Source organism: Erigeron canadensis, chromosome 7 (genome assembly GCF_010389155.1).
Source record: "Erigeron canadensis isolate Cc75 chromosome 7, C_canadensis_v1, whole genome shotgun sequence".
In the NCBI taxonomy this organism is placed as follows: Eukaryota; Viridiplantae; Streptophyta; class Magnoliopsida; order Asterales; family Asteraceae; genus Erigeron; species Erigeron canadensis.
Window position 1 is genome coordinate 34416959 of NC_057767.1, and position 23208 is coordinate 34440166.

General features: G+C 34.7%; 3 protein-coding genes across 3 annotated transcripts; 2 read left to right on the plus strand and 1 right to left on the minus strand.

The window, feature by feature from the left end:
- Window positions 1-1693: 1693 nt before the first annotated feature.
- Window positions 1694-6247, plus strand: LOC122608312 (DNA-directed RNA polymerase III subunit RPC8). The gene is made up of 8 exons (XM_043781405.1): window positions 1694-1823; window positions 3200-3318; window positions 3416-3511; window positions 3937-4024; window positions 4687-4768; window positions 5344-5407; window positions 5498-5584; window positions 6006-6247. The coding sequence occupies exons 2-8, from the start codon at window positions 3208-3210 to the stop codon at window positions 6054-6056; spliced, it is 579 nt and encodes a 192-aa protein (XP_043637340.1). The 5' UTR covers window positions 1694-1823; window positions 3200-3207; the 3' UTR covers window positions 6057-6247.
- A 2731-nt stretch (window positions 6248-8978) lies between these two features.
- On the plus strand, window positions 8979-16648 carry LOC122606854 (glutathione reductase, chloroplastic). The gene is made up of 11 exons (XM_043779732.1): window positions 8979-9438; window positions 10446-10671; window positions 11639-11917; window positions 12858-13034; window positions 13461-13514; window positions 13594-13742; window positions 13821-13884; window positions 14481-14651; window positions 14722-14856; window positions 15695-15781; window positions 16320-16648. Exons 1-10 carry the CDS (start codon window positions 9023-9025, stop codon window positions 15734-15736), a joined length of 1713 nt encoding a protein of 570 aa, XP_043635667.1. The 5' UTR covers window positions 8979-9022; the 3' UTR covers window positions 15737-15781; window positions 16320-16648.
- Window positions 16649-17509: 861 nt separating this feature from the next.
- Window positions 17510-20429, minus strand: LOC122607095 (U3 small nucleolar RNA-associated protein 18 homolog). The gene is made up of 2 exons (XM_043780014.1): window positions 20381-20429; window positions 17510-19335 (listed from the first exon to the last, which is right to left on the minus strand). Exon 2 carries the CDS (start codon window positions 19316-19318, stop codon window positions 17678-17680), a length of 1641 nt encoding a protein of 546 aa, XP_043635949.1. The 5' UTR covers window positions 19319-19335; window positions 20381-20429; the 3' UTR covers window positions 17510-17677.
- Window positions 20430-23208: the final 2779 nt, after the last annotated feature.

The following is a 23208-nucleotide window of genomic DNA, read 5'->3' on the forward strand; positions in this document are numbered from 1 at the left end:
AGATTATAGGATCGACTGGCTGAGAATGATGACGTTTATCAGGTCATTGGGCTTTAAATTGTATTTTTAGTCAAACCCTCATTTGACCAACATAATGAACCTCGCACAATGGAGTGGTGAGCAACGCTCAAGGATTCTAACCTTAGATGAGCGGCGCTTCAAGGAGCTAGGAGTGGTGCTCCCAGCTCCACATGTCCCGTTTTTGCAAACAAAGTATAAGTTTTAATGCACCAATATAGTTTAATTAAAAAACCCATAAAAAATACGTAGGAGTTGAAAACACAAGGACTATGTTTGGCAAGAGCTTTCAATGAGCTTTTGATTTTAAACAAAAAACTCCTGTAACTTTAAAAGCTTTGTTTGAATGTGTTAATTATAGCTTTTATTTAGTTACTAAAAGCTAAAAAACAAAACGTTGTTTCTGCCTTTGTGACTGCAACTTTTAGCATTATATATTACTCAAGGGAAATGATGTATCCTTTGAAAGATTAATCTAAAAATCTTATTATGATCATAAGATTGTGACATGTAAATTTCGTTAAATTTATTTTTTAATCTTATCACCTGATATTGTCACTTGTCATTATCTTATGATGAGAATGAGTTTTTAAGCTATTTAACTTAGAGGGTTAATTTTCCATTACTAAAATATCCCATCTCACAATCATATTCTTTGTGTTTGTAATTTGTGTGATATTATTTCTTAGGGTATAATTTTTGGCTGTTTAGTATTCATAATGCTACATAATTAAAATGGTACCTATGCACCTGGGGATGGTAAAAAGACCTCGACTCAATGAGGCAACCCGATAGCCGATGAAAACATCCGATACCCGAATCCGTCTAGGGAAAGAACTGGGTCATGTTTACCCCGACTCGACCTGACCCGATATCAATAGCTATATTTATATACTTATAAGCGATTAGTTTTAAATGTATATTCCATCTTTGTATATACAATTTAACACACTAACATCAACTAATTTTTTATATCTATATTCCATAACTTGCACATTAAATTCTCAAAGCGTCAAGAGCAAATAGTCTCATTTATAAAGTAATATACAAGTTTTGGTTATTATTTTTTAAAAATAGATTTCCTTATCGGGGTGTGTATCGGCTATAATTTTATTCTTGATAGGGTCCCAGATAAAGTACCTGATGGGTTCGGTTTGGGTTCGGGTCGCATATTTCTTATCGGGTCTGGGTTTAGCACTAGCCGTCTCGAACTCGACTCATTGCCATTCCTATATGCACCTAGCCAGTGGGTATTATGTTCAATTCTATCAAATGAGATTTTGGAGACGACGTCGATGATATTAGAGTGTTTTATGCGTGATTTTTATTTTTAGTTTTCCTTTTAAAGCTGCAAATATATATAAAATAAGTCATTATAATTTATATAAATAAAAAAACTTATATATGGTGACACTTTTATTTGCTACATTTTGTTTTTGTCTTCTTTAGTTATTTTATACATTTAAGTTGAAACTACAACTATCGTGACAAATATTTTTTAAATATTAAAAGCTCTTGCTGTCTGCAACAATGAAAAGCTATAGCTTACTAATCAAACTAAAAGTTACAATTAAAGCTATAGTACCGACTATAGTCACTTTGGCCAAATAGAAAAAAATTGTTCGAATATGAAATAAAAAATTAAGAAAATACTATTTTTGAAGAATATACTTTATTTTATAATTGAAACCTATATATATTGTCTTAAAATTAAAACGATTTATCGACCTTAAACCCACAGCACCCCAATATCAAACCCTGCAAATATTCATCAAGAAGTCTATATACGCTTCCAGTTAAATCAGGTATCTCTTTTTTATTTGGTCAGTATTTTTTGTTTTTGTTTTGCAAGCACACCACTTGTTCGATGAAATGCTTCTGAGACTTACTTATTTGTAATTTGTAAACTGTGCGTATATACTTTTTATAACCAAAACAAAATCTGTACTTTAGGGTAGTGGCATGATGAGGGACGTCAGGTAGAAAGAATTTCAAAAGGGGGGGGGGGGCAAAACTTATGGTGTTTACCCCGGTTAGTTATTGATGAAACATTACTCATTGTCACTAGACTAGCTGGTGATGGTGGTCTTATGAAGTAAAAATATCGAAATTTTGATATATTAATACGTTACATTCAAAGAATTTTATGCTGCCTCCAAGCGGTGTGGGGTTAAAGTATCGAAATTTTGTTGTGTAACTAGAAAAATAACATTATACACTAAGAATTTTGATTTGGTATGACTGTTTACATTATACCTCTGCTACACCGTATACACCAGTGGGATTGTGTATTGTTGTTGTCTTGTTATTGGGTACATAATATATGCACACATGAAAACAAATTTATGGAAATTCGTTAGTTATTTAGTTCTCAAGATTTCCTGTGTAGAATACTAAAGTGTAGCAATGCTGTTTATATTGATGATAGGAAAATAAAAACTTGAACTTCAAAAGAAAGAAAGTATATCTTTAGCGTTACCTTGATGATGTAAGGATGGATTCAAAAATGGTTAGTTGTATTGGCATATATGGTTTTGTGATCGAGCTACGAGTCTAGAAGCTCATTGGTTAGCACACACAAAATTTGACATTGGTTGTTGTAGAAAGGTGCAACAAGGTGATAAACTGATAATGGATGGAAACAATAGGCTGTTAGGGCTTAATATGAGTAGTCGTTACTGTAATGTAGTTTTGTTAAGACTTTAAAAGTTCTCGTAGACATTTGGGTGCAAGTGGTGAATTGCTAATTATTGGCACTAAAATCGGTCTGGAACGAACTAGACTGAGAATCAAGTGTGATCATCTCGGTTTTGGTTCCGCGATTTTGGAATGGGATTGCTGGTCCTAAGTTTGGTAAAACTGTGAAAACAGAAACTAAATCATTTTTCTAGTTTTTCCTAATTGTTTTAAGTATATTTATATGGGTTTATTGCCTCAAACTTTATGTACTTATTGATTTGTCCTTTATAGACCATCCAACTAATTTTTGTCCCTCCCAGAATTCCTGGTCATTAAATTCGTCCTAAGACATTTTGTCACAGGTTTATTACCTAGAAACCTTATGTAATATTTAACTTGAGCCCATCCAGTCCTTCACATCGCTAGTAGTGGGGTCTTCAATATTTGTAAGTTGGGATGCATACATTATTGATGTTCTAATGGTGGTTTTTGACCTTGCCAGGTGTAAGTATGTTTAACTTAACCCTATTGACGCATACATTGCGATTGCAGCCTCATCTTTTGACCCTTCCTCTCAATGAAGCAGTCAAGGGAGAACTTGAGGGTCTCTTCTTGGATAAGGTCCTAAATTACAATTTTTTTGGTTTGTTATACTTATATAAGCTTATATTAAATTCTAAAACACAAGTAAATAGTTCTTACTTTTTTCATATAACAGGTAATCGCAAATGTGGGGCTATGCATCTCTGTGTATGATATCAAGTCAATTAAAAATGGTTTTATCTTCCCCAACGAGGGGGCTCCAACCTACACCGTATGTCTTTATCTCTGTCTCCAACACACCATCATCTGTATGTTCCTGATAGGTGCTGCTATCAGATATAATGGCTTTAAATCAGTTGACTGGTGGTGTTATATATAGATTTGAGTCTCCTAAAACTGTCTGCTTTCATCTTTAGTATCCTAAGACGCTTGAGTAAAAGACTTGTCCGCAACTCCGCGTGTCTTCACCTTGAAAAGAATTTGGCAAAAAAGATAAAATGCTACGTTATGGAATAGTTACATATAAATGTGGCAGTACAATGTGATTATGCTGTGTATATTAGCATGGTGTGACACTGCATTGTTCACATACTGTGTTACACTATTACAGCTCATCAAACTACTTAAATCTTGAAGCACATTCTCTTGAAATTTGTGTGTGATGACTGATGGCAGAATACTGACCTTTCTTGGCAGGTGGAGTTCAGGCTAATAATATTTCGGCCCTTTATAGGAGAAATTATATCTGCTAAACTTATAGATTCTACTGCTGACGGTTTACGCTGTAAGTTTGTTTCTGCATCTGTTTCTGAGTAAGATGGGTGGAATGTCTTTCTCTTTCATTTGTTATGTTAATTAGCAAGATAGGAATGCTGCAAACACCAGATAAGCATTTCATCTGACTTGCTGAGTTTTTTTTACTTATCTTCTGTTTGTAAGCTATGGCCGAACTTCATGGACACCATCGAGGGCCTCAGCCCAGCCCCTCCAAAGATTTGGGTTATTTAATGCTTGTTCAATAGTTTAGGAAATGCTAGTAATTTAATATTTTCATAATTTTAATTTATACGAAATACTGATGCAACTGCATTTATATGTATTTAAAAGTGTTGCTGAGAACTTATGATCGGAATTTAGAATAAACGAACTCAAGATCTTAAATAATACGTAGTTTTTATTAAAGATTTTATCATTGATTTTCTTTTATATATAACTCTGTTAAGACTGTTTATGTATAAATAAGTATAGGCCCCTCCAATAAGTATGATCAAGTTCCGCCCCTGATTGTAAGCTAATTATAAGAACAGAACTTTGTTGTATCCTGCTGCATGACATATGGCTATGGTTATGCACTGACTGCATAAACATTTGATAAGGGAAGGATCATTCTTAGGTCTAAATAAGTAAATATCACCTACCTACTAATTTTGACTGAATAAATTGCAGTATCACTTGGATTTTTCGATGACATATACATACCAGAATTGCTTATGCCAGAGCCTTCCGTTGCTGAGCCATCAGAAGCTAAGTGAGTACTAACTGCTTTCCGTTGTCTGTTTTCGAGGCACTATTTAATCTGTTTCTATATGTGGTCCAGACTCCAGACGTCCAAGGTCCAATGTTTGTAGACTTGGCAAAATGGGTGGGTTGGGTAAAGGGTTGAAGCTGGTCGTTACTCAAAAGTTCATTTTTTTTTTCATTCGAGCATTGATACACCCTCCTATAATATCCTCCTAATACTAATCATATCCTGCTAATTAGAAGATTAGTTAGAGGATGTTTTAGGAGGAACTATCATTTCTCTTTTTATTAATATACTGGAAAACGAAATGATCTGTCGGGTTCAGGATTGTGTAGCATATTGGTGGAAGTGTATGAGTATTATGTTATTAAGAATCTTTTCGTTTAAAGGTTTTATGCATTAGAAGTAAACCTGGATATCTTTTTGACCCACTTCACTTGTTTGCTTTTTTCCCCCAGTTTGACCCGTTACTCCGTTAGAGATAAAAACTCACCCTAATTTTCCCATTTGCAAGTAATAGAGTCGGAATTGCCCTCTCTGAGTGTATATCTGACTCATTTCTTTGTACGTTTGCTCACAAGGAACCAAGTCCTGTGGAAATGGACATTTAATGATGAAAGTTACTATATAGATGGAGTTGATGAGGTAGGTTTTTTTAAGCAAGTTGATATTCAATTTCTACTTGAACTTATTTGAGGCTAAAATATATGCTTGTGTTCTTTTTTCTTTTGGCAGATTAGGTTCCGAGTTCAAAATGTTAAGTTCCCTGAAATCCCGAAGGAGCAAAACGATATGAAGCCATTTGCCCCTATGGAGATAATTGTAAGTTGTAACTTCCCACGAGGCCACGATAGATGTGGGAAAATGGGTGGATTGAGTAACGGGACAAATTTCACAATCATAATATTTTTCCCCGTATACATCAGGGGTTTGAATGGGCTGAATGGGTCAAATAGATTCAAAGTTGCGCAATGTATTATTGACGCATACAATGTTTTAAATTGCTTCTTAAGAAACATATAGACCATCATGGTAATGTTGTTTTTTTACAGACATTGAGTGCATTAAATATCTATTAAGACTGAAAAGGGACAAGAAAGTGCTTTTCGGTCAATGTGGCCCGCTTTGATCCGTATTAAAAACATCCGTTTTACATAGAAACTGTTCCCCTCCCTACCCATCTTGTTATCTGTGTTTCATTTTTTGAAGTAACTGACTTGTGTATATAATGTAACTTTGACAGGGATCACTTGTGTCGGATGGAGGTTTAGGCCCCGTTTCATGGTGGGTTTAGGCTAAATGCTTTTACTAAACCCAGTTAAGAAACCACATTCATGGATTTGTCTTCCAAAATCTATATCCCTGCTCTCAATATACCACCTTTAGTACATCAGTAGTATCAGCTAGTACTATATGAGCCATCTGTGTAGAAATAGTTACTTTTTATCAATTTAATGATTTAATCTATATTTTGCTTTGCGAGGATGACTTTCAACTTAAATGACCTACTCAGTTCTTTAAATTCGTCCCAAAACATAATGCAAATCAACCCTTTTTACAAGTAATTGAGTTGATATTGCCTGGTAGAAATATAATTTTTTAGTTTTGTCCAAAAGGCAACCTCAAAACTGGACCCAAGTTAAGCATTACTGTAGTTACAACTTAGATGGTGTACTTCGTAAGTTGTAATGCTGTTATGTTGCCCAAATTATTTGCAATGCTTACTTTCTACTAGTTTACGGTTATTGTAATGCTGCTAGATCATATGCGTGTTGGTTAACAAATAACTTTATACAATTATTTTAAGAAAATAATTTGTTAAAATAAAAAGAAAGGAAAAAAGGTAACCACGAAGTGTTTCTTAAAATCTTAACCATGCTCCATTACTAAATATACATTTATGAATGGTTGATAAGTTGTTAATAACCGTTAAGACTTAAGTGTCTACCTGATGATAAACTAGAAATGGTGGGTCAAACCATAATCGGAGGTTTTGGAGTGTAAAGATTTGGGAATCCAGTAAGACATGTTTTTAGGCCAACGGCTAAGGAAATGTTTAGTCGGAAATGTCAAAATAATTATGGTCTCTTCTAAATGGTGCTTGGACAATATATTTTTTTCTTATACCACTAAAACGACCATTATACTTTATTAACAAGACTCAACAATTACATCAATTGACTCCACATTACAGATATTAACCTAATAAAAATGTCACATTAACCACTTAAAAAACTGTTAATATTTTTAACGGAATGATTACAGACTATGATTATAGCCAATATAAACTCACGTCAACCATTAAATGATGACAGATCTAACCCAACTCATTTGGAGATACAACTTTGAGCAGACCTGCAAGATAAAATTTGGCAATATCTACACACTGTAGGGATGTGAACGGGTCAAAACCCGTCCGGAACCGGGATGACCCGTGACCCGTGAGAGCTGGAACCGTGACCTGACCCGTGAAGGTTCGGGTCGGGCCGGGTTCGGTTCAGGTGGGCCACGGGTTTCCTTCGTAATTTTTTGGTTTTTGGCTTCATCCGACCCGTCCAACCCGTGAATACACTAAAAACGTGACCCAGGCCGTTAGGGCTTCGGGCGGGTCGGACCGGGCCGATTCTGAGTCGGCGCGAGGTTTCAGGTCTTTTGCTCATCCCTAACACACTGTGTAACTCAAGTTCTCCGTTTGTAATATATCTTTGAAAATTTTAAACTCATTACTAGACAAGTACAACCAATTTAGTAGAAATTTCAATGTATCTTACTCTGTCACTCCTTAATTATATTAGGGCATGTTTGGTTAAGGGAAATGGCATAGGAGAAATGGAAATGATTTGATTTCCTTTGTTTGGTTAGGTCCAAGAAATTAGAAAGTGAATAAATCAATATCCCTATAAATACTTTCTATGTAATCTTATTTCTTTCCATTTTGTAAACAAATGAACTTTCTTTACCTTATTTCTCTCTGTTTTTTTTGTAGGGAAATGTTCCATCTTAACAAAAAGGGGATTTTAAAAGCCAAAGGCACATATAAAGCACATTTTATCCCTAAATCAAAAAAATTTCTCTCAAACCCTAGTATGTGATCATTTGAAGATCTTCACTCCTCCGTTGTCTTTCACTAATATTGACCCTCTTCCACCTTGATTGATCATCTTCTACCTCTTTCTATTGTGTACTCCTTCAATCCTAAGCACCTATCGCATCTGTGCAATTGACTTGAAGCTTTTGGATATTCATGGTACTTTTTGTTCTTATTATTATTAACATATAAAATAAATTAAATTAATATCTCATTTAGTTGTTAGCAAGTCAGAAAATATGAATGCAAGGAAGATGGCAACAACGAGTCAATAACGGTGGAGCGGAGATAGATGGTGTCGATAGGGACGACAAAGAAAAAAACTTGTAATGAATTTGATTTATGTTGGGTTGTTGTTAGGAAAAACACATGTTGGTGATTTTTTATGACTAATCAAACACTAGATGTGGTGGTTTGATTTACCAAATCTTTAGAAAAGCCTAGGTATAGGTAGCGAAAGTCAAGGTACGAGACACAAAGAAGTTAGAAAATAATAGAACCTGTAACGGAAACAGAGTTTTATCCGTCAAGATTTTTTATAAAAAAATTTGATTGAATCAATTTGCTAGGATAAGATATTCTTTTGTAGGGATAGAAAATAAAAAATAATTTGTAAAATTGTATCTCTGGATTTTTTTAATCAAATGCAAGGAATGATTTTGTTTCTCAAATTAATTTCTCTATCATACCAAACAAAGTAATTCATTAAATTTCTAACCAATTTCATTTCTTTCTTCATTTCCTTTCTTAGAATTTCTCTGTACCAAATATTCTCCCACATAATAGCATCTTGTATTTTTAAAAGATTAAAGAAATATCAATGATACAAACGAAGAAAATATCAAAATATTAATTAATTTCATTTTAAAACGATCAATTACTTTTATTCTCTTTTTTAATTGAACAAAAATAAAATACACAAAATTAGACAATGACATGCGCTTGCGGGGTTCTTTTCTTTTAAGGCCTAGTTGGCAAAGCCCAAAGGTGTAACAGAATCTGGTACTCGTCTTATTAAAAAGAATTTTAAAAAGTATATATACAAATCATTTTATAAAAATAAAAAAATAAAATAAAAATATATACTGCTGTCGACTTGTAAGATGATATTTATGAAGGGTTTAAACACCAAACAAATCATCATTTCGATATTCCATCATCACCATCATTCAATGGCTACATCACTAACAACACCAAAGCTCAATACGTCGTCGTTTTCATCAACTCTTCAAACCCTAATTTATTCCAGTAAATCTAATAATAATAATAAACACAAAATCTTCGCTCACACTTCACCTTTCATTTTTCCCCCTAAATCCTCCTCCTCCTCCTCATTACTATTTAATTTCAATAATTTAAAATTTACAAAAAAATCCCTAGGATTTCGGAGATATGCTACAAAAGCGGAATCGAGTAGTAACGGCGGAGCAGAGCCACGTCAGTATGATTATGATTTGTTTACAATAGGTGCCGGAAGTGGCGGTGTTAGGGCTTCACGTTTTGCCGCCAATTTTGGTGCTTCTGTTGCTGTTTGTGAACTTCCTTTTGCCACTGTTTCTTCTGATACCACTGGCGGCGTTGGCGGAACGTTAGTTTTTCTCTAATTTTCTGTCTGTATATGTATATATATATATAGGTGCTAGTATCTGTATTTTATATCATTATGCAAGTTAATAAAGTATATACAATGAATATAGTTTTAGGTTATGATTCACTGTATCTGTATTTTAGATAGAGGACTAGAGGTGTTCACCGGTTAAGTATCAGGTTGTTCGGTTCATGTTTTTCGGAGCGATAATCGAAACGAGTTCACACGAATGGAACCGAACACCAAATCTGAATTTAGGTTTATTTCAGTTTAAAACCGGATATGAATAAGCAAAATGTGGAAATACACAAAGATTCGGAATGTTAGCTGAATCGAAAATGACTTTAACGGGGAGGGAAAGCCTATTAGCGTTGTATATATAGAGCCAGATTTGGGTGAATCCTGATGAAACACAATTACTTGCTTATGCATTCTCAGACTCCTGGGTGGTGACTGGTCACCCACTTAAGCATCACAACTAAGTAATCTTTAGATTTAAGGCTTCTAGTGGTTATTAGTGTTTTGCAAATATTAAATGCAGGATAACAATAGTTCTGAAGGGTTAAATATTTTTTAAATCATAGTGTTGTAGCAAGTTGAATGTCAATGTAACCTTGGAATGTATAGCTTTACTTGGCATCATTTGGAAAATGATAAAGGTCACATTTTTAATAATGTTTTAATTATTTGAAATAATGGATGCTTGTTTCTGCTTAAAATATAATACATTGGCAAAGCTTCTTTGACTAGAAGCTAAATTTATTTTTTTCCAACAACGGAGGAATTAGTTCTTTAGTGTTTTTTTTTTTTTATATAGTAAATTGTTTCTACTTCCACTGTGGAAAAATATCGTATTAGTTGCAGCACGTACTTGATAAACATGTCTTGAACTTTTCAAGTTAATTGATGCTCTACTTCTATTTTTGGTGATACAAACTTTCTGTGCTCACTGTTTATATTTTAAGAAAATGATGTTACACTGATGATAACTTATATATGGAATATAGGTGTGTGCTTCGTGGATGTGTACCAAAGAAATTGCTTGTTTATGCTTCAAAATATTCTCATGAATTTGAGGAGAGCCTTGGTTTCGGATGGTCTTACAGCTCTGAACCAACACATGATTGGAGTACCTTGATGGCTAATAAGAATGCCGAGTTGCAGCGTCTTACTGGAATCTACAAGAACATCCTAAACAACTCGGGAGTGAAACTGATTGAAGGACGTGGAAAGGTTTGTTTTCCTTTTGCATCACTTGAGTTCTATGCTTTTTCTTTTATTACATCTGGAAAGAGAAATGGACATTAACATGCCTTCATGAAACAAAAATGTTAGTGTAGAGAATTAGTAGTCAACATTTGTAAATCTTGAACTTGCTTTAGGTATCTCTAATATTAACCCATCCAATGATAGGCTCGCATTAAGTCATAAGCTAGGTGTAGATCTCACTCCCAAAAGCTAGCTCAAAGGAGGAGGGGACACCTAGGCTTATAAACCACCAACCAACCCCATACTTGGCCGATATGGGATCGTAACAATACCTCACCCTTTGAAGAGCCAACACTCTCATTGGTCATGGCTATGTTGGTCACAGTTGGCACCCTTCTTTTTTTAGGTTCAAGCCACCACTTCATAGGCCACCACTCCCAGCTCGTTGGTCACGGCTATGTTGGTCACGGTTGGCACCCTTCTTTTTTCGGGTCCAAGCTACCACTCCATAGGCCATCACTCCGAGTCTCCGAATGTTGGAACCTCGAAATGTAGGGTTGGCTCTAATTCCAATTGATATGAACCCATCCGTTAATAAGCTCGCATCAAGCGATAAGCTAGGTGTAGAATTCACTCCCAAAAGCTAGCTCAAAGGAGGAGGGGACACCTAGGCTTATAAACCACTTGGCCAATGTGGGATCGTAACAATCTCCTGGAATCATAAAAATGGCCAAATCAAAATAATACTCAGTGACTGGCGGTCGGCTCTTAGACATAAAAATAAATATTTAATGTTGTTTTAATTTCATGTTAAGTTACTGAAAGAATAATTCGCACATTCGTCAAATGAATTTTGATTATGTTATAGAACAGAAAGTATTCACCAAGGTGGTTAGGGAATAATAGATTTAACAATTTCATTGACCCTGCTGTTGTTTCAGTAATCAGATATGGAGCATTAGTTGACCCTTTTTGTACATCTTGTGAACAGATAGTGGACCCACACACAGTGGATGTTGATGGGAAACTTTATACTGCTAGAAACATTTTGGTTTCAGTCGGAGGGCGTCCATTCATTCCAGATATTCCTGGAAGGGAGTATGTGATAGATTCAGATGTTGCCCTTGATTTGTCATCAAAACCTACGAAAATTGCAATAGTTGGTGGCGGTTACATTGCAGTTGAGTTTGCTGGTATCTTCAATGGATTGCAAAGTGAGGTGCATGTATTTATTCGTCAAAAGCAGGTTTTGCGTGGGTTTGATGAAGAGGTGAGGAATTGCAAACATTATGTATATGGTATATAAGACAATACAAAAGATCGAATTTTGATATTTCATACTTGCATATCTGGTTTCAAGGCTTTACATTATAAATAAACCTTTTTTTCAAAAACGAGCATAGTGCCCGCGCGTTGCGGCGGTTAGAAGGCGAGGGCAACATAAAAGGGAGACGGTGGAGAAATAGGGCGGCGCGAAGGGTGATAGAAGGTTGATAAGAGCGTGTAATGATTAGAAAGAATGGGGAAAAGAAAGTATATAAGAGTTTTATGTATAAGTAAGGGTGTAAGGGTATTATGGGAATACTGAAAAAAATGCTTAATTTCCTAAAATAGATGTTCAATATGTTTTATAAGGGAGTATAGAAGGGTAACCGAACACTACTCTTTGGAAAAATGAGATTTTCCATATGAATTTTTCCAATATGTCCAAGATTGCTCATTCGTTAACTGGTGTGTTTTTCTTCTTTTCCCGAGTGACGTGCTTAATTGTAATGCACATCCAAGTACAACTGTTCAATGTTCAGTTTCTGAATGATATAATCTAGATATTGGAAATCCGTGAATGGTAGGTGGTCAAATTGGTATATTTTGTGTGGGTCGAAACTCTTTGTGTTGCCGATCAGATCATTTCGTTGTCAAATATGATTGCACAAGTTATGTGAATTCAATGATAATTTAAATCTTTGAATAAAATGCTTTTGCAGGCAATGTGCTTCGAAGATACATTTTTGACAGAACTTTATACCTTTCGAGTTTTAGCAATTTCTTTTTGGTATTTAGACTGGTTTGAATTGTTATAACTTATAAGTAAAACATATCCTGGACAGACCCGTCCATTAGTAAATTTCTTGAAATCGCCTCCTTTAGCATATTTGTCTTGTATTCTATATGTTGTTCCCCTTAAGAACCTCATCTTTGAAATTCAACAGATTAGGGACTTTGTTGCAGAGCAGATGTCCTTGAAAGGAATTGAGTTCCATCCAGAGGAGTCGCCACAGGCTGTGATCAAATCTTCAGATGGGTCGTTTTCCTTAAAAACTAATAAAGGAACTACTGATGGCTTCTCACATGTTATGTTCGCCACAGGGCGAAAGCCGAATACAAAGGTACTCATTTTAAGTAAAAGATGGATTATAAAACGATATCAAGTAAAAGTTGAATTTCTAGAACAAATGACTCAAGTAAAAAATGTAAAGGTATATGAAAAATAACGAAGTACTAATGTTACATTTGAATGGGAGCAGTATGAAAGAATAACATCACATAGGTAACCATCTTTTGTAAGCAATTGGATATATGAATGTGCGATACTTTGATAATGAACGTGGATGATAGACATATCTTGAATAATAATTTAATATCTTCACTTAGCGTACGTTATTGTCATCTTCCATTCGTTGCCTTGACCTTTTAAGTTCTTAATCTCAACAAACTATAAGTCATAGAGTTTACTCATAATTAACTCGATTCCTTGCAACCAAATTCCCTTTCTTGATGTACGAGTTATGATTTACATTCATATGACATTTCAGAATTTAGGCTTGGAGACTGTGGGTGTGGAACTTGACAAAAATGGAGCGATACTGGTATGTTTATTTGCTCTTCTTTTCTATATAAATGTATATGGGCCATATCTCATATCTTTTCTTGTTTGATGATGCTAAGGTCGATGAATACTCTCGTACATCGGTTCCATCTATTTGGGCTGTTGGAGATGTTACTGATAGATTGAATCTTACTCCTGTTGCTTTGATGGAGGGAGGGGCATTAGCCAAAACGCTTTTTGCCAATGAACCTACGAAACCAGATTTTAGGTATAGTCCTTTAATCATACAATGTGACTTGTTATTTAGGGCTGCACAGCTTGTTCTTACTTCCTGATTGTTTTGTAGGGCTGTACCATCAGCAGTATTCTCCCAGCCACCAATCGGGCAAGTTGGTCTTAGCGAGCAACAGGTAAAAGTCATACATGCTACAAGTTCAATTAGAGGTCTTGAGTTAAAAGGGTAACTTGACCATGTCAAAATTGCCTTCTTGGGTTGTGTTGGGGTGCTGTGAGACTCATTTGTGTAAAAAACCTATTTCTATAACCGTAAACGGGGAGAAATTCCTATTCAGCCTACTTGGGGAAAGTCAAGGTTGGCTTTGATGTACGTGGCCTAACTGGTATTCCCGTGACTATTACCTAGACTTTTTCCCAAGCCATCCCAAGATGTTTACCCGGTGAGATTCAAACCAAGGTTTTTTTATGAGGCCTTCAAGACACCTACCACTACGGCACCTTGGATATGGTTATAGTTAATGTGTTAAACAAGATCATAAAATTGTTTAAGTTCACTAATAATATAAATATTTGGAGAAAATTGATTTAGGGTTTTTTCTGCTATATAACTACTGTTCTGGTAACTTCAACCTGTTCAACCTGGTTTATACCATATGTTTGACACTTGAGCAGTAAAACAAAACCCTTCTGGCCCGTTTTTTAGTAAATGGGTAAAACTCGTAGTCTTATTATTTGCTAACAACATCTACTAATTCATACAAAATTGCAGGCAATAGAGGCACATGGTGACATTGATGTCTATACAGCAAATTTTAGGCCCTTAAAGGCTACTCTATCTGGCCTCCCTGATAGGGTGTTTATGAAACTGGTGGTGTCTGCAAAGACTGACCAAGTGGTGGGATTACACATGTGCGGTGAAGATTCTGCGGAAGTTGTTCAGGTTGTTACATCTTCCCTTTGCCATGTGTTGTTTCTTTTAATTGTGAAATCTAACTTACGTTACAATGTAGGGATTTGCTGTAGCTATTAAAGCTGGATTGACCAAGGCACAGTTTGACTCGACCATCGGTGTTCACCCTACATCGGCTGAGGAATTTGTCACCATGAGAACGCCTACCAGAAAAATCCGAAATTCTTCTTCTGGGGTATGGCTCTGATTTCTTCTCTAATTACTATTGTTGGGGTGCTCAAATTAGAGGCGGAAAAGGGCAGGTTGGGGTTGAAAGGGTAGATTTTGTATGGCTTGGGAACTCAGCCCTAAATTTGTTTCGCCCAAAACTTCAGTTTTTTTTTTCCTTTTTGTAAATCATTTGTGTGGTAAATTTGACTGCAGAGATTGTATGTTATTTCAGTGAATGATCTAATCTTCATTAATAAAATCATTGAAATGGTTATTTGCAATTAAATACACTTTGATTGACTTTTATCTCATCAAGTTCAGATTGGCTTGTATAAATTTAAGAAACAAAACCTTCAATCATTATTTTACAAGTAGAAGTCTCTAGGATGCAATCTCTAGTGGAATAAAAGTTGTGCTACGGCTTCTATAGGCTTGGGTAGCTTATGTAGTTAGAGGGCTTGTAAAGCCGTTGTGCGTATTCTTCTTCCCTCAAGCTTGGCTTATTAAAATAGTATCATGTTTATAATCATATTTGACAATCTGGTTACTTGATAAATATTTTAAGGCTTTGGACAAAAAGTGTTGCAATTCTACACAACCCGCCTTTCCTACTCGGCTACTCATAGTACTCTCCAAAGAGTGACAAATCCAATTTAGTTGTCATGATGTAATTTCCGGTTGTCACAGTAGGCTTTGGACAAAAAGTGTTACAATTCATCAGAGCCCGCCTTTCCTACTCGGCTACTCATAGTACTCTCCAAAGAGTGACAAATCCAATTTAGTTGTCATGATGTAATTTCCGGTTGTCATAGTCACAGTGTTTCTATGTGCTGATTGATTTATGTCGTTGAAATTTCATCCAGGGTAAGACAGATTCCGAGGCTAAAGCTGCTGCAGGAGTTTAGCAAGAGTCTAATCAAGTAAATCGCCTTGTAATACTTGCTTATAAGGTCAGAAACAGTTATATACTCCCGTTCCTTTTAAATTAAATATATTGATAACCCGGTTTGTATTTTTTATTTGGTTTCTTTACAAGCATTCTACTTCATTTTGACTCACCTATGTTACTTTTCGGTCTTTTCCAAGCTCATGGTTGTAACTCTCATTGGCTTACTGTTCTTGGTAAGATTGAGGCATTCAGCCTTACACCAACTCAAAGTTACAATTACTAAAAATGACAGTTCATGAGTCTGTAATAGTACTTCAATGTAAGATTGTCCTTATCATAAAGCAAAATAGAATGGCTAAAGCTCAAGGCAATTAGGTGACATGACTATGGATGGTTGTCTTGATATGTAGAATTCATTAACATGATCTTTCTGCCAATGTGGGGTTAGCCCACTTGGTAGAGGCTTTGCCTCTTGGACTTGGAGTGAAGACCAAGATTCTATCCTTGGCAATGGTGTAGTGTAGGATTATTTGGTGTATCTAGATGTAAGAAGTTTACAGTTCAAAACAAAAAATTTAGCATTTATTTTCTGCTGTTAGGTACTTGGTTTAGTGCAAGATCCTGCAAGCAAGAGTTGTATATCTGAGCTGAGATGTTGCCTGGTGACATGAAAAGATTAGTCACAACAGAGGAGTTGTACTGATGTTCTTACCTTCAAGATCTGTTGGTGGAAGAACCATTAGCAGGACACAGCCGTCGTTCACAATGTCAATTTGCACTCACCAGTTGATAAAAAAGAAAAACGCTACATATCCGTGTATTTTATTACCATTCTTGGTTAAATTCTATGGAATCCATATATCTCCTCATTCAGTGTCTGTATTTGGTTGTTTTGCCGAAGTAAATGAAATGATGTACATTTTGCATATATTTTTATTTTGGATGGATGGCACATTTTGCACATATTATTGCAGGTGGTGTTTTGTATGTTGTTTCCTTTCACTTAGACACAACCAAGTTGGTTGTTTTATTAAGTAGAGGCAAAACAATTATTGGTTGTGCAAAGCCAAAGACACTAAGTGAGTCGCGTGCAAATCACCTCCATGTAAATAATCAACATTTACAAGCATCATTGTTTACTGAAGAATAAAAACAGAGAACAGAGTCGTCATAGTCACTGAACGGTTGTTTCAAACCAAACACTAATGCAATATAAGCTAAAATAGGGGATCTTAGGGTGACAAAACATATGGGTTGGATTATAAGCCAAGACAAGTACATCATTCAAACACTCAAACTACTTCAGTTGCAAACTGTTTCTGTATGACTACAGAATGTAATGTAAATACTTTCAACCATTTTTGCAGTACAGAATGTAATGTAAATATTTTCAACAATTTTTGCAGTTTTTACTTTTTATACATAGTAAACTTCAGATACCTTTTAACACATTTAACCTGAACCCTTTTCATTATATGAGTGACATACATGAACCAGTTTAACCTTGGTGACAAATCATAGCCAAATCAACCCATCTAAAAATGAAGGGGTAAAAATAACCAAAACTAATGCAACATGTACTGTGTCAGTAAAAAGATACAGGGAACTTGTTTTGAGAATATATATAGAAACCAAACAAACTGAGAACAAACTTTTTGCAGATTTCTAAAACTAGCAGATCCAAACCTTAAGATTGCACAAATCCAACCTACAGCTTTTTATCTAGAGTAAAAATCATGAAAACTTGCAATATAGCCTAAAGCAGATTTATATAAAACAAGATACGATGAGAACCAAAAACGACATGAAAGTTAATGATACGAGAGAATCTAATTAACCAAAAAGCAAAGCATTCTATCTGCAAATAGATGCCGTATCAGTAACTTAATACATAAGTAGAAAACAATACAAAATATATGTTTAAACCCCTTGAAGATCATATCGCAAGTAACTAAACCTAGGCATGTTGATAATGATTTAGCTTGTACAGTAATACATGGCCTGCAGCATTACCCATAGCCATCAAACCACCGCCTGGACTGAAATCCAAACATCGTGGATACTGCAATGCCCTATTTGATGGAGGCCAGTTTGAAAAAACAGTGAACGAAGGGATATGCACGAGCTTCATGCTGTTCTTCTTCATACTAGAACATACGGCTAAGATTTGTGCATCACTGTTAAACTTCATGAAATCGACTTTAGTGGTTAAATTCTCGATAGTTTTCATGGGCTTTTTATTTCCACCTATAAACTCATCCCTATTGTATATGTTTACAATTCCACTATCTGAACCAGCAGCGAAGATGTTTCGACTTGGGGTTGTCCCAAGTGCAGTACCTGTTATACATCCTTCGTCAACACCCTTGTGAAAACAAGTCATGGTTCTAAGATCCCAATGATAGATTTGACCATCACCGCCAGTGGTCATCAACTGTTGCCCGTCATTTACGAAAGCTAAAGCTCGTGCAGTCCCGTTCATTTTTAAAGTTCCTACAAGTTCTTTTGTTTTAGATGAGACCAATAAAATATACCCTTCGTTTCCAATAAACGCGATTGTTTTTGAATCAGGTGAGATTTCAAACGTTTCTAAACTCTTTTCCTCCCGCCCTACCAACGGACCAATTTTATCCATCTGTGCTTTGACCAAGTCAAAGCTATAAAAGAACTTTCTCCTTCCCGATACAATAACTTGAGAGCCATCGGGTGTGAAAGATGCTTTTCTGATTGGACAATCATCAACAAAAATCGTTTGAATTTTCGTGTTTCGTTTTCCATCAATTTGGAAAAACCGCAACTTTTTGTCTAATCCACCAGTGAGAAGCAACTGCCCATTTCTATGAAACTGGACAGAGTTAATAGGCGCGCTTGACGGGTCCTGTGCGTTTGCATCAACCAACCTAGAATATTCTAGTAACCCAGGTAACAATTTTCCACCACCCTTCACAACAAGTTCTTCAGTGGACTGTAGAATAGTGTCAATATCTCCATCTTCATCACTATCAGTGTCTGAACCGTAGTTTCTTTCCCGTGAATCGAGTCGGGCCCATTCAGTGGGAGGATTTAGCTTCAAGTGCTGAGCCCGTAATCTTGACACATACTCAGAACCCGTGATTAGACTCTCGTCCTCTTCCTTCCGCATCTTCCTCAACCTGTTGACTTTAGAAATGTTTATGTTGACTTTTAATTCCTCTTCATCTACCCATACAGGTTTTCGTTCCTCTGCACAAACAACTTCTCCTGTCATTACATCATCTTCATAGACTGACAACGCACTATTGGCGGTACGATCAGTGAAGAATAAGGCAGAATCATCATTTTCATCATCAATTCCTTCTGTATCTTTCCCAAACTCAACTGGATACAAAGAACCAAACAAGTTGTTTTCAAGTTTTTTCATTTCAAGTTCTTGTTCAGTTTCAGATTGTATGTTCTCTTTCCGCTCTTTCTTTTTCTTCTTAGGCCTCACTACATCTACATCCTTTGAATTTTCCATCTCTGGCACTATATCCAATACTGAAGGCTCGTCAAGTGCCTTCCTTTTAATCTTCTCGCCTTTTACTTTTGCAGCAGCATTTTGAGAAATCAAAGTAGCCATGGCTTCAATATCTATCACTGCAAGATTAAGCAGCTTATATATTCAAAACTTGGTAAATATTTTTCAGTGGGTGTTTGGACTGCATTTTGAAAGTAATTATGTGATGTTGAATAATCAGAGCCGAATAATCAGTGTAATAAAACGAGCTATCAAAAACTATGTCTGGATGACCATCGGCCTATTTTAAAACCATAAAGATCAGATGCAATAAGTACATGTTATCTAAATGATTACGCCTTTAAGGCTGTGTTCCAATAAGCAGCACCTCACCTAGCTAACAAATAAGTACGTTTTCCCTTAAAATAAGCTTAAGACGCATCTAACTACTAAACACTTCAGATTGCGTTTTGGCTTTTAGATTACACCATAAGCTATTCGCCCTCCCAAGCACATTATTAGGCCTGAATCTTCCTTACACAAGGGAACTAATCCCCGCCAATATCACAGATAAGTAAGGATTTATATACCTTTTTCAAATCGACTTTTGATAGAAAATTTAAAGAATGTGATCAGATACTCACAAAGAACTACTCGTAAAGCAACTTAATTTCATTTTGAGATAAAGTTTAAAACTTTCCAAATCCATCCTACAGATTCCACATTTCCCAACAACCACAATATTGCCTGTCTAAGTTCTCGTTAAAAGAACAGCATACTAAATATTCGTGATGAGTCATGTTCGTGCGTGTAATGTAACTATTACAAAGAACTACAAAGCAACTAAATTTCAAATTCAGCCACTAAACTTTTAATTTAAGTAAAAAATGCCATCTTAACTTAGAAAAAAAAAAGGTGACTTGCTTAAATCTTGAAACAAAAAGTAAAAGAATCAAACTTTTTGTTCATGTGAGCTATTTTTTTATTTCTATCTTCTGGGTATTCAACTTATGTTACATAAATACAAAATAATAATTGCGTACTATCAAGTATCAAATTATCATTAAATTGGAACATTAAAAATAAAAAAGAGCACATATGTAGCATATAAAAATGAAACAAAAAATACATTTAATCGGTTATTAATAAAAGAAAAATAGATTGTTAGTTTGGCATGATGGTTACCTGGCGAGTGAATGAATGGGGGACGGCTAGCTGATGCTGATAATGGGGGTTTAGGGTTTTTAGGAGATTTTATTTCTAGGAAAATAAAAGAAAAATAAACAGCAAGTTTAGTCCTTGCACTATTATAGTAACGATAAAGTTATCCCCAAAGTTCTCATTATTTCAACGGTAGTCCCAACATCTCATCTTTACAACAACAATGGTACACATCGCGTCTCAGGTATGGAGAGGTAATATGTAGACGGGTTTTTTTTTTTAATGGCAAAAAAGATATATTATATGACAAACGATCAACTAGCAATTTACTAGTGATCAATATACAATGTACAAAATCTAGAAATATACACACTAAACATAGACTAGATTCTTCTTAGAACTTTAACTGTTAAGGTTGCAAAAAAGTTGAAAAAAACTTATGTTGATTACAGGAGACCCAAGACATAAGAAAAAACCTCATCAACGAAGGTCGAGCTATCAGTTTTCACTTCGTGATGTTTTTGTTGCAAACCCAAACAAGTTCCAAGGGAGGCGTATAATAAAAAACCATATAAACATAACCAACTAACAATCCGCAACACGACCCATCCATCCCATGAAAGCTTGTTCTTCTTATCGCGAGAATGCAACCATATGTAAGAGAAGGAAACAATTGAGTTGAACCTTACCACGATTAGTAAAAATATTGTTTTCAAAACAACCTCGAGTCTCAACATCTTATCTTTTAAATTTCTAATTGGCAAAGGTTGTTAAGATTTGAAATTGTTTAATATTTTTTTAAGTTTTGTTAATGACAACTTTTAGAAAAATTATTTTGGTATATTAAAATTTATATTTTGTATTTTGTTATGTGTAAATTTAAAGAAGATATTTTTTATACATATAAAATATTATTTTTTATGTATATAATAAGGTATTAATAATATTGCCTATATTTTTTAGTTTTGTTAAATTTATGATGAGATATTTATTATCCCCGATGACGAGAAAAGATGTATGATAGACATTATGGATGATAATGACAATAGTTGTCACCCTGTATTGTCGTCAAATGTGTCTTTATACATTTGGTCCATATTATAATATGTACTCATCGTGAACTATTTTAACAATACATATTTAGTGAACGAAAGTTAATAAAATATAAGTCGTTGTACAGTCTAAATTCTTTAGAATGTTTCGTAAGTTTTTTCCTCATCCCAATGGGATGTTTCCTCATATTAATTGTTGAACTTAGGCATTATAAACACCATTTGTTAATAACTTTATATAATCATAATTACGTTTACATACGTTTATTAATGTTGTTTTTAGGTTTAATTGAAGATAAAAAAAATTAATAAGACTTTCTGTTTTATTGGGTATGAAGATCAAACTAGATAAAGGTTTCAGTCACTTTTTTTAACGATAAATTTGGGTTCAACAGCAAGTCTTTTCATATATTCTCCGTATACTTACTTTAAATTTTAGATGAAACCCATTTTTGAGAAAACCACTATATGCCATTTTTAAGAGTATTTTATTTACACCAAAATTTAGACTTAAGATTGTAACATCTCATTTTCTTAAATATATATACATATATTAGGTTCAACATTTTAAAACATATATAATAAATAAATAAATGATTATGTAAATTTATAATATTATTAATAATAACAAGAAAATTAACGAACACTTGGCTTACAATGGCATTGCTTAGTCACACCATACTTGCTTAATCACATGTAAGAAACCGACTTTATACTTGGTGATAATGTGTCTAGATACAAAACCCGTTAGCCATATCTTAGTCGTCTGTTTAGAAATGGTATGGAGTCAAGAGCTTGTGAATTGTGATGTTAATAACATCATAGACAAAAACCATTAAAAAAATTTGTGGAGAAGACTAAATAGAAAGAGTGTGGGTGGATGTGGACTTGTGAAAAGAAACGAAAACAAAGACACTCAACAAATATCAAAGTTGTGAGATTTTAGTAAATAACTAAAGGTCAGTCAACTATTAAATTGTGGTTTTATTACAAGTAATGTTATTATTAGTTTTACTACCATTAGTTAAAATAAATAAATAAATAATATTACATGATGATCTGCGATGCCTTTATGGTTAAGAATAGTGAGATTAAATCCTCAAATTTGGCTAAGAAACTAGGTGTAGTTATTGTTGGGATATATAACTATTATCAAATCAAATCACAAAGCACGCAGCGGAATATAAATTCTATGTAGTTAATTAATTAACCAAGATAGAAAACGTGTACCTTAAATTGGAGAGAATAAAACAATAAACCTTTATAACAAGGTTTGAATTAAATCTCTCTACGATTGCACACACAACGTTGGAATGTATGTATGCTAGTACTTGATCACGAACGAAAAACCATTTGTATAAACCCGAAAACCTAGCTTAAACCGGAAACCCTTTTCCTAGCTAAGAACCGAAAAATAAAAACCCTTTGGGTTTTGTGTATCGATCGAGAGAGAGCAAGAGAGGAGAGAAAAAAACCCTTTTCTATTTAATTGTATGTAAAACAACTAAGATTAGGTTTGTATTTATAGGATTAGGAAACTTAATGACCAAGCAAAGGGTTTGTGAAACCCTTCACACGACCGGCCCCTCTAAGCCAAATTTAGAGGGTTTCCTAATTGTTTCCTAATTACAACTCTCCTTCGTTAAGTCCGTTAATTAAGTACCGTTAACTATTTAACATTTAACGGATGACCGTTAGTTCTTCGTGATCAAATTAATTAATAAAATACATTTAATATATTAATTAATTATAATTACATTCATGTTGAGGTGTGACCCTGTAGGCTTAAATATTTTTCGG